The sequence below is a fragment of the Siphateles boraxobius genome, unplaced genomic scaffold (genome assembly GCF_051911475.1).
Source record: "Siphateles boraxobius isolate OS27281-9 unplaced genomic scaffold, OSU_SipBor_1 46, whole genome shotgun sequence".
Lineage (NCBI taxonomy): Eukaryota > Metazoa > Chordata > Actinopteri > Cypriniformes > Leuciscidae > Siphateles > Siphateles boraxobius.
In genome coordinates this window covers 6,867,451-6,878,832 of record NW_027509097.1, presented here as the reverse complement: position 1 = coordinate 6,878,832, position 11,382 = coordinate 6,867,451, and the positions used below count along the sequence as shown (strand labels likewise).

The following is an 11,382-nucleotide window of genomic DNA, read 5'->3' as shown; positions in this document are numbered from 1 at the left end:
TGTTATCAAATAATTGTATTAAAAAAAGAATTCTGTAACAAAGTATACTCATGTTAACTTAATAAAAAAGTAGCAACAACAATTTGTAAAAGCATCCCCTTGGAAGACAATTGACTTCTGAGCAGGTGCAATGTTTTTTTTTTAAATTCAGGATTTAGAATGAAAAATATCAACATATTTACAACAAAAACAAAATCACAAACCTCTAAGAGTATAACAAAAGCAATTAAATATATTTTCACTCATTACAGTTTGCATCTCTGATCTGAATGTGCATGCATAGAATATTTGAGCACATGGCCAATGGAAAGGAAATCTTTGTGTAGTTATTTCACAAACTGTCAAATTAGTTATACATGTAGCAAAGTATACAGAGAAATCTAGCAAAAGTACTGAAAATCATATGGTAATGCCTCTTTAAAGATGTAAGTGAAAATGCAATGTGACAATAGCAGATAATGTTTTGAGATTGTCATCAAGATGTTTGTAAGACTGGAACATTTGGTTGTTTCACTTAAGGCTTGATACAGTGTTTTCCACCATTTTCGAACTCTCCCATAGGCTTTTAAAGTTAACCTTCCTCTTCTGAATCACTGCTATCACCCAATCCCAAATCCTCAATGTCGTCGTCATCATCAGGAGAATCGTCTTCTGCCAAACGCTGCTGTAACTCCTCTAGACCCAAAAAGCGCTTCAGAAGTGCAGAAAGTGCCTCCACATCACTGAACAAAAGAAGAAAAAAAAGTCACACTGAAAAAAACCCAAATTGTGTAAAAACACCAATGTAATGGATGATTAATGTTGTGTTTCTGGTTTTAATGTATTGCTTTTGTTATTTTGTCTAGAGATAGGCTTTGATTTTAAAGCTATGAACTACTCTCTCTCTCTCTCTCTCTCTCTCTCTCTCTCTCTCTCTGTGTGTGTGTGTGTGTGTGTGCAGTATATATACAGTAATATATATATATATATATATATATGAAATATACGTTATAATATATATGTGTGTGTGTGTTTTATTATTAACGAATATACTGATGTACTTTTTGTTTAACATAACCATAGGACTGTAAAAGGACATCTTATAAGTACCTGCGTGACCCCAGCGTGGCACTTTGTGTAAGCGGGTGAGAGAAGCCCGTCGCTAGACGCAGCACTAACAGGTAACCCTTCCCAAGATACCTCACTCTCTCCTCCTGAACACTCACGTCCCGCAGGTGCCGCAGATCTAACACCACTGAGTAGGAGAGAAAAAGCATTTTCATCTGGTTATTTGGCCAGTCTTTTAGTGTAAAACAAATAATGACAGATAACACAAAGCTCACCTCTCTCATGCCCTCTTCTCCACAGAGTCAGTATCATGGTGTAAATACTAAACGTCTTTAATTCGATCTCATTCTTAGATTTATCAAACACTGCTTCCTAAGGACAAAGCGCAACAGATCGTTAGTCAGGACAGCTGAATACATTGACTTAAAAATCATGGATGTAGCGTGTGTAAAACATCTACCCACCTCCCATTCCTCCATATTCTGAAGGGCTACAAAAAAACAACCCGTCACATAGAACATCTTCCATAATATGCTGTCTACAACAAAAGGAAAGAGCAAAATGAGGAACACTGATCACAAAAGCCTTTCCTTTGTTTTTATCTTATTCACTTCCAGGGTTATTACACATTCAGGGACCATTTCTCACCAGCGCTGTAATTGGCTGCTGCTAGTCCAACTGAAGAAATTCCTGTAAAAAGAGGAAGAAGGAAGGCATTTAAAGATATTTTGTAATAGGCATATTAGACTACACGCGTCCAGCTGCCAAGTTTCCCAGATCTCATACCAACAAGGAGGGACCATGATCTAATCCCAGGAGACCTCTTCAAATGGAGAAGATCAGATGTATGTTTTTCCACGACCATATACCCCATCTGTTAGATGAAGAAAAAAACATGTTAAAATATATTTAAATTTTTTTGTGAAGACACTAATGTCTAGTTGAGTCCATCTAAAAGATTTTGTTGGAGATTTCCAGTTATGTATGTAGCATCACTATAATCATAACATGTCAGAATACTGCAGCTTTATACAAAGGAAAGCACACTTTTAAACGTCTAAATACTGCACAAAGTTGTTTTTAAGAACAGTATATTGAATATAAGAGTGATAAACCAGATCAGTTTAGTATATTTTTTAAATAGCACAGGGACAACACCCTTATAAATGTGACCACACATATTCTCCCATTAACAACCATAATCGCATGTGAAAATCTTACCTCAATAACTTGTCGCTTTTTCCTTTCGGACAAATAAATCTAATTATTTCTTTAAATATATCAAATTTAAATGTCGGACATTTGCAATAGGAAACTGTCAGAAAACAAATTAAGGAAATAAAATGTGTAGCTCATGCCCTTACACATAAACCCGCCTTCTGATGACGTTGATTTCCGCTAAGCAGATTCCGTTATGATTGGATATCATTTTTAAAAGGACCCGCCCTCTACTTTATGATGCTTCCTTCCAGTCGTGGCTCGTTAATAATCTGAAACATACATTTTCATGTATGAAAAGAGTAATATATGTGTGAAAAGAATAAGTTCGTGATTACTCGAACTGAATACTGTAAACAATTAACCATTGACGAAAATGGATATAAATCCAAGCCGTTTTAGCAATGGATGCAATGTCCTCATTAAAATGCCATATAATGTAACTATCCCAAAATTGTCTTGTATACGATTAAATTGATTCTTTTCAGAAAAGCGAGCATTATTTGATCGGTTCAGGGGAAGTTGACACCACTGTTACTGATTCACGCATGCGTGTCGATCCACACAAGGAATCCTTCTGGCGAATCGGTTCGTTCAAACATTTCGATTCTAGGAACCGGTTAAAAAAAAGAGGTTATTTAAGTAATGACGTAACACGGCATCACGTGGTCCCTGATATACAGCCCAGCGTGTCATGTTCTAAACCGTTCTAATAAAACCCACATGTAGGTACATTTTATTTTTATTAATTTGTGTTAGATAGGAAGGGATGCTTGTTTAAAAATGTTATGTATTTGTTGCAGCCATGATTTCGCTAATAAAAAAAGTAATTTATAGCATACATATATTTTGTATTTACTTTAAATAATACTATAATTCAGAATCAAACATTGTGGGTAAATTTGTTAACAGGGATCATAGCGAGTCGAGAATGTCCGACAAATCAAAGTCCCTTGTCTCTGCCAACAATGGCGGCAATGACCCGACACATCACGAATCAGATCTATGTTGGAAAGAGACGGTTGTCTAATCATTACAAATTAAACATGTCCGGAAGAGAAGATTCTTGATTCAGTGAGTTGGTAGGCTTGTTCGACTTGAACCGGCGCTGCGCAGACCGATCGGTTGATGACATCAAAGTACCGCGAGAGCGATTCAAAAGCATAAGGAGCCGTCTGCTCTCTAATCGCTCTCGCGGTACTTTGATGTCATCAACCGATCGGTCTGTGCAGCGCCGGTTCAAGTCGAACAAGCCTGGTGACTCGAGAACGGCTTAACGGTTCAATTGATTCATTGAAATGATCCGACTCAAAAGGACGATTCATTCTCGATTCAGACATTGCTAAGGACAATGGAGTCGGATGCACCGAAACCAAGACGAGCCGAGATACTTCTAACGCGAATGTGGCCCATTCGGATTAGTCAGTGTTGTGGAACGGACTGGATGAACATCAGTGTTAAATGACCGCAGTGCGCTGTTTTCTGATGGTCAGCTCGCGCTTTCAAGTGTCAGTAGTAGAAGTTCCTGCTATAGTTCCACTGCTGCGTCTCCTGCTTTCCCCCTGAACAATAAGGACTTCATGTGGTTTTTATGTGAGTCGGTTGGCCTTTTTATTTATTTATTTATTTTATTTATTTTATGATTTATTTTAGTACTCACACATTCGGCAACGTTAGATAACGGTGGGTGATTGTTGAGTAAATGTCACGGGTTATAAGGAAAGCGAAGTCCTCAGAGCCCTCTGTCATTTATCTATCACCCTATTACATGCCGAGAAAATGAACGTGATCCAAATTGCTTAACGTGTGATTATTTACAAAAGCACGAAAGATCCTCAAAACAGTAATTTGGTGAAACTGAAAAGAGCCCATCATGGGAACCTGAAATTATCACATTTCCCTTAAATTGGTGCTTGTATGTATATTTCAGTTTAATACAGGGCTGCCAACTCTCACGCATTGAGCGTGAGACACACGCAATTGACCCAATTCTCACGCTCTCACGCCACACCCCCGATTTCTCACGCTTAAGTGTCAACCCGGTAGGTAAAATGCCTGAAAGATGAGTTTATCTATATATCTACCTGTTGAGCCACTCGCGATCGACTAGTTATACCGCAAATTAGTTAAATATCCCGTAATCTAGAGTAAAGATATTGTGCTCCAAACCGCGCGCACGGCAGAGGTAAGCGAGCGAGAGACCTTGCGTGTGCAGACCACCCCCCGTTGGAGTAGTCTCACGCCAAGCTAAACTCAAAAGTTGGCAGCCCTGTTAATAACAGGCTCTATTGTGACAGTATTTTATTTCTAACCCCTTGTTTATGTTAAATATGTGTTTTTGGTGTCATATAACACCCATAATGCTCTATAAATACGGAAAGCTTTCATTTTAAATGTATCATTTCACAGGAATAATTTAGGGCACTGAACATTTCAAGAGCTCCTTATACAATGTCTGAAGTCAAAATTGGACGGAAAAAAGAAAAGTGTGAGAATTGCACAAAACAGGTAATGTATTGATTTAATATGGACGTATATCTTGCAAAAATATGGTTGTCACCCATTTATTGCTTAAGCACTCATTAGTGTTTATTTTCCCTCGATTCCCCCTTTTAGTGCAACAAGAAAAAAAGTGATGAAAGTATAAACTCACTGCAAGAGAAAGGTGTTGCAAGTGGAGAGGTATTTCTCATTGCTCCTTTTATGTGTCAGACACACTGACTGAGTTGTAATCTGATAAACTGCGGTTCACATCTGTTGTTTTGTTTGTGTTTGGTTTGGGGGAGGATGAATGAACAAACACTCATTTGTATTTGACATGTAGATGTGGAAAATCTGAAACGCTGTTTTCCTCAGGTGAAAGAGTCTACCTCAGTTCAGCAGGTGTTGCTGAGCGCGTGTCTATCCTGCGACGGCTGCGTATCGGAAGACGAAGGCAAGAGAATTTCTCAGCAGAATCTGGATGAGATCAACCATGTGCTTGCCATTAATAAGGTACTTTAAGCCTGACAAATTCAGACTTTAGATAGATGGTCTGTGTGGATGTAACTCGCATTGTTATTTTTGTTTTTGGCAGAAATGTGACACTTCGAAGCACAAAATTCTCGTGGTGTCCGTGTGTCCCCAGTCGCTGCCATTCTTTGCTGTTAAATTTCAATTGGACGTTCCAGCAGCTGCACAGAAACTCTGTGGATTCCTGAAGAGTGTGGGTACGTCTGGACGCCACATTTGCCTTAAAGTCACTTTGCCTACCTTTTCATTAAATAAAGATGTTCATATAGCAAATATTTGCCACATGAAATCTTTAAGTTAATAGCCATCCTAAATATTTGTGTCTGTGTAAGAGTTATTTTAGTATTATTTATTTACTACATTAATCTTTTGAATTCGCTTTTATTTTAGCTTTTTTAGTTTTCATTTAAAAAATGTAATTGTAATGTAATTTTTATTATTTAATATTACTTTTTATTTTTATTTGAGTATTACATTTAGTTCAGTTTGAGTTATTTATTTCTTACCAGTTAGTAATTTTAGTGCATGCCAACATTTAATTTTTGTTTACGTTTAATTTTTATATTTTATTTTATTTCAGCTTTATTTTAATTAATAATTTATTTTAGTTTTGGCTAATAATAATAACCCTGTTACTCATGGCATGAGTTCTTTAATACTGAGTTTAACATGAGTTCTTTCATACTGTTTTAAAGGCCTCTTTCATCTGTCTCCTCAGGGGTTCATTATGTCTTCGACAGTACAGTAGCTGCCAGTTTTAGCATTTTGGAAAGCCAGAGAGAATTTGTTCAGCGTTACCGCCGTAAACATCATGATGCCAATGCCATGCCGATGTTCACTTCCTCATGTCCAGGTAAGACCATACTGATAACCACTTAAAGGCACAGTATGTAATTTCCGCTGCTAGAGGTCAGTATTCAAAACAATAACAAAGGCGTGGCTTGATGGAATGTGGAATGATGGGAGTTGTCGTCTTCACCTTCACTGCCGATGGAAATCAATCTGAAGGGACTCACAAATCATGTTCATGAATGAGGTAGTGAAATTAATGTGTGTATTGCTAAATTAACTGTCACTTTTTGTCAAATTAAATGGTGGGGTGACGCAGCACAGTTTTACATGTTCGAAAAAAATCATACTAAATAGTATGTACTAAAGTACATTAGAATGTACTCACAGAATTTGTAAAAAGGCTTACTTACTACTTACTTACTTACTAGTTATGTATAACACATACTCTTTTTAATAATTACACTGCCATAGACTTGTTCACCAGACTTGTTAAACAGTGTTAGGATATGACACACCAATACTGATCGTTGTTTTATTTCTGCGCTGTTTTAAAAGCGAAAACCGTCCACCTGGGTCTGCGCATAATTTTCTATTTAAATCAAATTTAAAACTCTTGAAAAGGTTGTGGATTGTTGTGCCATTATAAGAGAAGTGGTTGCCAACTTACATCCATCCTGCAACGCAAGTAAGCACCTCTAGCCAGAGCTTTTAAGAAAAAGATCACGTTTTCGGCTTCTCTTAACTCTGAACCTCAAGCCTTTATGCGTTTCATTTCTACTTAATGTAGATAAGAGCCAAATGTGTTTGCAGTGGTGTGTAAATGTGGGTTGTGTTTGAATGGGTGGGACTGTTAGATAACCATAGCATCCTGCTGCTGTGTGATAGATGAGTGCAAGACACCTCACACACCCTTCCTGCACTTTTCACAACTTTTGTCCTCACTCTCAGAGTGGCCATTATTTAATTTTCATCATGGATGATTATTAACTCACTAAGCTGATGTGTTTATTTAATGTGACTTCCAGTACATTTAGTTCAATGACCCAGGGTTACATGTCTTGCTCAAACTAGTAGTGTTGGGAATCAGCAGAAACCTGGCGATGCAGTATTTATTTTATTCTTTTAAAGAAATTAACACTTTTATTTAGCAAGAATATTTATCAAATGCAACCATATTATCAAATGTGACCATAAAGACATTTTATAATTTTTCAAAAATATTTCTGTTTGAAATAAATTCTGAACTTTCTATTCATTAAAGAATCTTGAAAAGCTTTCAACACTGATCATCGTGTTTCAACTTGCATACTGTATATATATATATTTTTATTTTTATTTTTTATGAGAATATCAATGCAGTATTGTCAGGTCAGATATAGATTCCGACACCTCTTTGAACTAGTAGTCCTACTACTGCTACATGGCCACTAGTTGCTATGTGTAGTAATTATATGAAGATTAAATTTGTGATTTTGTTTGTGCTCAGGGTGGATTCGGTATGCAGAGCATGTTCTTGGTAGCCTGGTCACGCCACACATCTGCAACTCCAGATCACCTCAACAAATCATGGGCTCCTTGGTCAAAGACTTTTTTGCCAGACAACAGGTGAGATGTGGGCACTTGTCCAGGGCTCCCTGGAAAACCTGGTAATATCAGTGAATTTTCAAAATGTTATTGTCAGGCCTGGAAAAGTCATGGAAATGAAATAATGCTAAAATAGGTATATTGTGTATAATGTTTTGATCTGATCTAAAAAAAAATATTTGACACTTACCCTAATGAGTGTGGTCATATTCCAAAGTGCTACAGAATTCTCTAGGTGATTATTATTATTATTATTTAAAAAAAAAAGCATTATCCAGAACTCTGGAAATGTACTGGTCAAAAGCATGAACACACTGTCTATGCACCTTTGTGCTTACTGTATCACCATCATGTTAAAATGCTCCATTTCCTATTAGTAGTGCCTGAATGAGGCACTGTATCTGTTTTGTGTTATGTCTTGTAGAAACTGACCCCGGATCAGGTTTTCCATGTGGTGGTGGCTCCCTGTTTTGATAAGAAGCTTGAAGCTGTGAGAGAAGAATTCTACAACAGCATCCTAGAGACCAGAGACGTCGACTGTGTGCTCACGTCAGGTACGACTGACCTTATTCCCCTGTTACCTTTTCAGATTAATTTCTATCCAGGCAACCGGTTAAAGGGTGAGTTCACCCAAAAATGAAAATGATGTCATTAATGACTCACCCTCATGTCGCTCCAAGCCCGTAAGACCTCCGTTCATCTTCAGAACACAGTTTAAGATATTTTAGATTATCTCTTTTAGATACTGTCCTTGTCCAGAAAGGAAATAAAGACATCATCAAAGTAGTCCATGTGACATCATTGGGTTAGTTAGAATGTTTTGAAGCATCGCAAATACATTTTGGTCCAAAAATAACAAAAACTAGGACTTTATTCAGCATTGTATTGCCTTCCGGTTCTGTTGTGGACAAAATGGATAAAATTCCCTGGTGCATCTTTCCTTCTTGGAAATGATCAGAAATAACTAATGCATGTTATTGTATAGAAGCAGGTTTCAGTGGAGGGTGTTTTTGGGATCTTTGTACTTTTGAAATGACTCTAAATTACTGTTTTGGTTTAGGAGAGATTCTTCATTTGATGGAACAAAGCAAAGTTTCTGTAGAGGAAGTGGACTCTGCTCCTTTGGATCATGTGTAAGTTAAATTTGCAGCATTAAACAATTGCATAAGTCTTCACATTTAACCTATTAAAGCAAAGGCAATCACAGTCCAGGTAACTGCTGAAAAAAATAATATATAATCCAAAAATGTGTTGTTGTTTTTTTTAGATTTGGTGAGACAAGTGACTCAGGTGTGACCAGGCACGAAGGTCATGGATCTGAAGGTTTCCTGGAGCATATTTTCAAACATGCAGCCAAAGAGCTGTTTGGCCTAGATGTCCAAGAGATTGTGTACAAGACACTCAGGTGAGAGATAGACCAGTCCGTTTTTGATATGTGGTGGATAATTTACATTTTATAATTATTTATAAATTATGCCAACCACCAACTGAAAATCCTTACATTGCCACCTGTGTAAACACCTGCCTTATTCCTGATAGGAATCGAGACTTCCAGGAGGTGGCGCTGGAGCGTGATGGAGAGACTCTGCTGCAGTTTGCTGCAGTCTATGGCTTCCGGAACATTCAGACTTTAGTGCACAGAATGAGGAAAGGCAAAGTGCCCTACCAGCTAGTAGAGGTGCTTTCCTGTCCTGGAGGTATGAAATGTTTTTTTAAAACAAACATTTTACAATATTACAAAGTGTACATTAAACTTGAGGCGGTTAATCTAATAAATGTTAGCCGATATTGGCATATTTATTAAAATAAACTGTACTTATTGATCCTGTACTGCCTGTTGATTCAAACTAAATAGCCTATTATAGAATTACTCAAACAACAATTAGCCAACATAAATCAGCACGTCAAGGTATTGTTGTCTGGCATCCTCTTGTACATCTGCGTTTGAACACACTTCTTGTGCAAAATCGGAAGAAAAGCTTGATTTGTACCGTCAACTATACATTTTTTAAGGGTATACTGTTTGTTAGAATATTGCTATTAAACAATCTGTTGTTGTCAAGTAAGTTTAATTCTAAATGTTTCCCTTTTAAATCACCATTGTCTCTCATAACTGGTAAAAAAAAAAAAAGCCTAATTGTTTTTTGACATAGTAGAAGACTTAACATTTTGTGTAAGTCAAAATACTTGCTCACTTTGCTCATCTTCCAATATAGAGATTTCTCTGTGTGACACGGAGAAAATTAATGCATGCATGGTCTGAGATTAAATTAAATGTTGTTTTCTGCTCCTAATGTATAAATGTATTTTTAAAATGTAACAATAACGTGACAGTAATTTGAACATAGCCTTAGTAAAAAAGTATAAAGCAAAACATAATTGGACAATGAATTTATAAACGAATTTATTTCCGATGTTAACAAGCAGCAGCAAAACCCTTTAATCGACTAGTCTCACACATCTAGATTACAGGGTTTGCTTGGTCATAAAAAAAAAAACCTGGAAATATAGTAAATGTCATTTTAAAATAATGAATGTAATTCTTCTTATTTTGTACTATTTTAGTGGCTAAATATTACTTTTTGTGTGCAACATTCCTTACAAGCCATCATGAAATATCAGATATATTATTAAATAAATTTGTGATATTAAATAAACAATGTCATTTATAACATCAATAATAGTTAATAATAAGATATTACAACATATTAGTATTATTAATTATTTGTACATTGATAAACATTTTATCTTTGAATGTAAAAGTACAGTTTCTTTCCTTTATCTCTCCTTCTCTTTGACTTTCAGGCTGTTTAAGTGGGCGAGGACAAGCTGAGGGAGAGGGAGGTCGACCTGACCGACCTTTGGTCCAGCAAATGGAAGAGCTTTACAGCAGCTTACCTGTCCGTCTCCCTGAAACAAACCCAGAGGTTCAGCGCCTCTACCAGGATTGGCTGGATGGCCATGACTCCCCATGTGCACAGCAATGCCTCCACACTCAGTACAAGAACCACACACAGCCACCCTCTCAAATAGGAAATCCTGACATTCAATGGTGATTGGAAGTCATCATTGCGTTCCCACATACCTGTAACCAAGCTCAGCTTTAGATGCACCAATCAAGACTGACTGTTTGATGCTATCTTGGACTCAGACGTACTGCACTGTTTCTGCAGTAAAAAAAAGAAAGGAAAGAAAAAGAGTTGGAACGAGGGACCAAACAGGCTTCTTGTTCTATGCAGTGAATCGGACTCTGCTTTACTAATGAGTAGATTTGAATTAATTTACTTGTTTTCTAGAACATTTACTCGCATTGAACCTAAATGATGTCATGCATGGTTGGGAAACCAGCAGTCACAGATATATTAAAGTGTTATTAAAAGAACAATAGCAATAACACAAGGCAAAAAACAAAAAAAACTGACTTTTATCAAAACAGATTACTGGACCCTGTTCATATGCACTGAAGAAAAGTTTGAAGGAGGTTTTTTATGGCTATCACTGAGATCCAGCTGTAGAAATGGCAAACTAATACATATTGGTGCTATGAATCAATTAAAGAAATACAACCAGTTAGAGCTTCATTACTTTTATTGCTATAAAAATGCATGCACTAATTTTAACAAACCTGGCAGTGATTATGAAACTTTGCTTAAATGCATTAAGAAATGAATTGTTAGATCCAGCCACGCATATAATCCATATCTGTAGATTTCTGCTAAATTGGAACGT

The 11,382-nt window shown here is 36.7% G+C and overlaps 2 protein-coding genes across 3 annotated transcripts; one reads left to right on the top strand and one right to left on the bottom strand.

The window, feature by feature from the left end:
• cybc1 (cytochrome b-245 chaperone 1) lies at window positions 1-2,447 on the bottom strand. Its single transcript, XM_077200557.1, has 7 exons — window positions 2,269-2,447; window positions 1,834-1,921; window positions 1,696-1,737; window positions 1,512-1,585; window positions 1,323-1,419; window positions 1,090-1,234; window positions 1-722 (listed from the first exon to the last, which is right to left on the bottom strand). Exons 2-7 carry the CDS (start codon window positions 1,919-1,921, stop codon window positions 572-574), a joined length of 597 nt encoding a protein of 198 aa, XP_077056672.1. The 5' UTR covers window positions 2,269-2,447; the 3' UTR covers window positions 1-571.
• A 468-nt stretch (window positions 2,448-2,915) lies between these two features.
• On the top strand, window positions 2,916-11,222 carry narf (nuclear prelamin A recognition factor). Of its 2 annotated transcripts, none has more exons than XM_077200535.1 (12): window positions 2,916-2,990; window positions 4,675-4,773; window positions 4,882-4,947; window positions 5,122-5,259; window positions 5,342-5,474; window positions 5,996-6,130; window positions 7,556-7,674; window positions 8,078-8,207; window positions 8,714-8,786; window positions 8,921-9,058; window positions 9,193-9,350; window positions 10,459-11,222. In XM_077200535.1, exons 2-12 carry the CDS (start codon window positions 4,717-4,719, stop codon window positions 10,707-10,709), a joined length of 1,398 nt encoding a protein of 465 aa, XP_077056650.1. In that variant the 5' UTR covers window positions 2,916-2,990; window positions 4,675-4,716; the 3' UTR covers window positions 10,710-11,222. The 2 variants fall into 2 exon arrangements, with proteins under 2 accessions (XP_077056650.1, XP_077056649.1); XM_077200534.1 differs by lacking the exon at window positions 2,916-2,990 and adding an exon at window positions 3,454-3,858.
• The last annotated feature ends 160 nt before the right edge of the window (window positions 11,223-11,382 follow it).